The following is a 4,143-nucleotide window of genomic DNA, read 5'->3' as shown; positions in this document are numbered from 1 at the left end:
AACTTTTAGTTTACTTAAATCTTTGTTTGCCATGTTTAGAGGCTATTAATGTATTTAAGAGCGACAGCAATTTGTTACTGGCTGCTAGGTGTAACAAAAAATATGTTTTTAAAAACAAAAAATAAAATACTTGATTTTTATGCTGAGTACTTTTTTTTTAACCTTTTAGTCGGGAAATACTTTATGTAAAGCCTGAAAAGGTGGCAACCCTAGATATACTCTCGAAGCTTGCGACAGTCTTAAACACAGCAAAAGCATATTACCTACCTGCAGTTACTCTAACCCATTTTGTCTTACATTTCCATTGTCGTTATTGAACTTTTTAGCAGTATTTAAGAAGCAGCAAAGAGAAATGTGAAAAACATACAATATTATATCATTTGTATTACTCACATTTTTTTGAAGAATAAAAAACAGGAAATAAGTATATTTACAGGTATATTAAAGTATAATTTCTTATTTGGTGGGGGCGTCAGACTACTGCAATGCATCAAAATATGTAGGTAGAATAAAGACGCAGGTGTTCAAAATCTATAAGCAACAACTACACCTTCATTTACTTTAATCTCTATAACTGAGGATGACACATTAAGCGTCGAAACACGTCTTAAATTCTGAATTTAATTAAATGGAGGTTTGGGCGTCAGTATAGGTACATTCTCATTGTATCAATTTTATTGTGACGGACACATCTAATGAAATTAGATATCAACCTACTTTTGCCCAAAAGCATGAAATTGCGTGACCCAAGAAAAAGTCTGACACGTAATCTCGTTCGGTCATTTCTCTGAACTTTTTATATAAATAGTTTTTCCTTGTTTAACCTCGCATATAGGAGTATGCTCATTTCAAACCATTTTGAATAAACAGCTAAATAAAAAAATGACGTTGTGTTAATCTAGAAGACTAGAGATAGAAACAAACTAGATCTAAAAAGAGTCAAGAATAAAAAAAATACAACGTGTAATTATACAACACACGCTACTGAAGTGAAACTTCTTCAAACACACAAACATACCGCGATAGGGGTTAAGGAATTGGTTTAATGGTATTATTTGTACACTATGATTCGCACGGGTGCAATGCTAATACTAAATATACTACAAAATGTCTTTATATACAACATTCATAGGTTTTTGTCATTAGACAATACAAACCGGCCGGTACCGCCGCAACCGCTATGTCCCTGCATTTTAAGTCTGTTATATCTTCGAAAATATTCCTTTAAATTACATGCTGTAAAGGGCCATATTGATCTATATTAAATGCACAATGTATTTAAAAGTACTTAATTAGATAAGGATTAATGCTGTATTGCTTAAAAAGAGGTAAACATATACCATCGCGGACTTTTTTGTAGACCTTTTTAAGGTGTACAATACTGTAGTAAGGTACCTGGGTCGAATATGGCCAGCCGGAAAATATGGCCATATCCCTTTCCTTAAAAACATACCACTGATTTGACGTCAGTAAGTATTCGTGTTAGATAGTGTATGTAAACATAATGAAATAGGGTAGTTGCAATTCGCCCTGCGTTCCCGCCAGTCCGCCATTATCAGTTCAACGGAAAAGTGTGTCGCTGTTATAAATTTTCAATCGTAAGTTTTTATGAATTTTTCATATTACAATTAGACTTTAGTGAAAAGCATTTATTTTAATTTAGCTATTAGCAACCGTAGATGAAATACCCATGTATATTTTTTAACTTATTTATTTTAGTATCTTAGGTTATGGTAAATATAACAATATAAAAGGCGACTGAAAATATGGCCACCAATTGGGATTTTCTGTTGCTTCCTAGAAGAACTCTCGGAAGATGTCTGATAGATAAAAAATATGAAAAATTTTAATTGGAAAGAAAACCACTACTTAATGCTCAGGAAGAATAGGAGCTAGCATCTCGTATCATACTATTAAGCGATGTTGGATACCCTTTTTCTCCAAGTATACTTCGCATGNTTGAATACAATTAAAAGGACAAATTTGTTTATAATTTGTAGAAGATTTTTTGTGGTAATTTCAGTTCCTTTCCTTCGTATTAAATAAACACTGTTCTTCTGACATGTATCCCTCACATTTTGAGAACCTGGTTTTGTGATACAACTAATTTCCTTTAAATCCGTTCCAGCATTAAAAAGCTTGAAAAAAATTACTTGTGTGCCATGCGCGTTCTAAAAATGATCAGCTGTTTCCTCGACTACCCTTATAAGTACGAGAGCAACCCTTTGGCTCCGTCAGAATCATTTCAACTCCTGCGCGACGCGAGTTACTGCGAATCGTTGATACCGTGCGATAAAATTTGCGCTCAAATTATTTCCCACTCTTAAAATTTTCTCAGTTTCAAAAATATCAATTAAAGTTCTCTTCCATTTTCGTTGCGGACGTTTCTTTATAACTTCCGATCAGTTTGGACTGGTTCCGGTTTATGAAGTGAACGTTAAGAAAGACTTGAGATTAACGATGATGGTAGCAAGCCGGATACTAGCGGAGACTACGCGAAACGTTCCACGTTGAATAGAGATGTGAATGTTAACGGTGTAAACAAAACACTTGATATGCATTGCAAAGGGGAGCTGCTCAGAAAAGCGTTACTATTGACAACCGTCCTTAAGATTCACGCGAGGGTGATAAGACAAGGTAAAGTTTACATACGTAATTTCGACTTTACATTGTTTTTTCTTTTATTTGTTTTCTTACTAAGCAAATGACTCAAGAAGATGAGAGTCGAAGACAAAATTAGTTAGTTTCTTGGAATTAGAAATTTTCTCCAAGGTAAAAAACTCAGGAAATATTTTTAATAAGTAAATGGTTTCTTTATTTAAAAGCATACTTTTTTATTTGTGAAAATTGCAGTTATGAAACACAAATATCGTTCCTTTTGTCAAAAAATAACGAAAAATCGAGTTTCGTCTTATTTTTATATGTGATAGGTATAGACATTTTTTTAAATGTCTCAAAAAATATCTAAAATATCAAAATTTTAGACGAAAATAATAAAAAGCACAAACCTCAAAATATGACAATGAAAGTCCGAAGTATTTTTCAGTAGCAAAGTTATCTTCTTCATCGACTGAATAAAACTAAAGACTAAAGGTAAGGTAAACATTATGAATAAATTTTAACAGATCTAATAGTTCAGTGAGCCTAACTCGATATGTCAACTGTAACTGTAGAAGTTCCAAGACAAAAACAAGGCATTTCAATTAGACTAAATACTGGAGAATTAGCGATAACATCCTTGTTCCTGTTAAGATAGCTTAATAGGTAAGGTAGACATAGGTACTTTCAAAACTGTCAAACAAATAATTGCTTCTAATTTCTTTAATTAATTTAAAATTATCGATATTGGTCCTATGATTTTCAATAAGAATATGTTGGGCAACACTGACATAAGATAAATGCTCTTTGAATCTAACAGGTACAGAGCGTTTAGTTTATCCAATGTACTTCTTACTATAATCTTTACAATCATTTTCATATATCATCGACTTTTCTACAACGGAAGTCAATGTCTCGTTTTGTCTTTGCGGTTTGCATATTTCAGTTTTCTACAACACCGCGAAGTTGTCCAATCCTCTAGATTCGTCATAGAAATAATATTAAAATATAAAAAATGTTATAATAATATTAATATTGGGTAGGTATACGAATAAATTAATTATTAAATATGTATATGTTTATTTACTTTTATATACCTATATTTTAATTGCATTATGCTCAGTTTTGTTTTTGTATTGCTAATAGCATTATAACTCGAGAACAATGAATATTCTCGAAATCTTGAGAAGCGGTTTTTCAGCATCCTTTTCTTGATATTGTCATCGTTTCCAATACAAGACAAGATGGATATACTTAGGGTTGCCACCCGTACTTTATCGTAAAGTATTGTACTCTATTTCAACTGTGCGTACGTTATACTTTACAAGACACATAAAGTACGCAAAGATACTTTATTTAAGGCCTTAAGTAAACATCGTAATTGTGTAAGCGATTATTCGAAATTCAGAGTATTTTTACATCAATAATATTGCACAGAAAAATGGCAAGCCATATTTACGGAACAACCTGATTTCCCAAATCTGTTCAAAGTAGTGTCACTTTTGCTATCCGTTCCGGCCACTTCAGCATTTACAGAAAGAGTAT

The 4,143-nt window shown here is 32.4% G+C and overlaps 1 protein-coding gene across 1 annotated transcript in view; it reads left to right on the top strand.

Annotated features, from left to right (window-relative positions):
• Window positions 1-2,275: 2,275 nt before the first annotated feature.
• The window catches only part of LOC108735201 (locomotion-related protein Hikaru genki-like), a 186,857-nt gene continuing 184,989 nt past the window's right edge, over window positions 2,276-4,143 (top strand). The window contains exon 1 of the mRNA XM_025977459.1: window positions 2,276-2,637. Within this exon, the coding sequence (XP_025833244.1) occupies window positions 2,556-2,637 (82 nt within the window). The 5' untranslated portion in view covers window positions 2,276-2,555. The remainder of the gene's footprint in view (window positions 2,638-4,143) is intronic.

The sequence above is a fragment of the Agrilus planipennis genome, unplaced genomic scaffold (genome assembly GCF_000699045.2).
Source record: "Agrilus planipennis isolate EAB-ADULT unplaced genomic scaffold, Apla_2.0 scaffold27, whole genome shotgun sequence".
NCBI classification, from domain to species: Eukaryota; Metazoa; Arthropoda; class Insecta; order Coleoptera; family Buprestidae; genus Agrilus; species Agrilus planipennis.
This window is presented reverse-complemented; position numbering and strand designations above follow the sequence as displayed.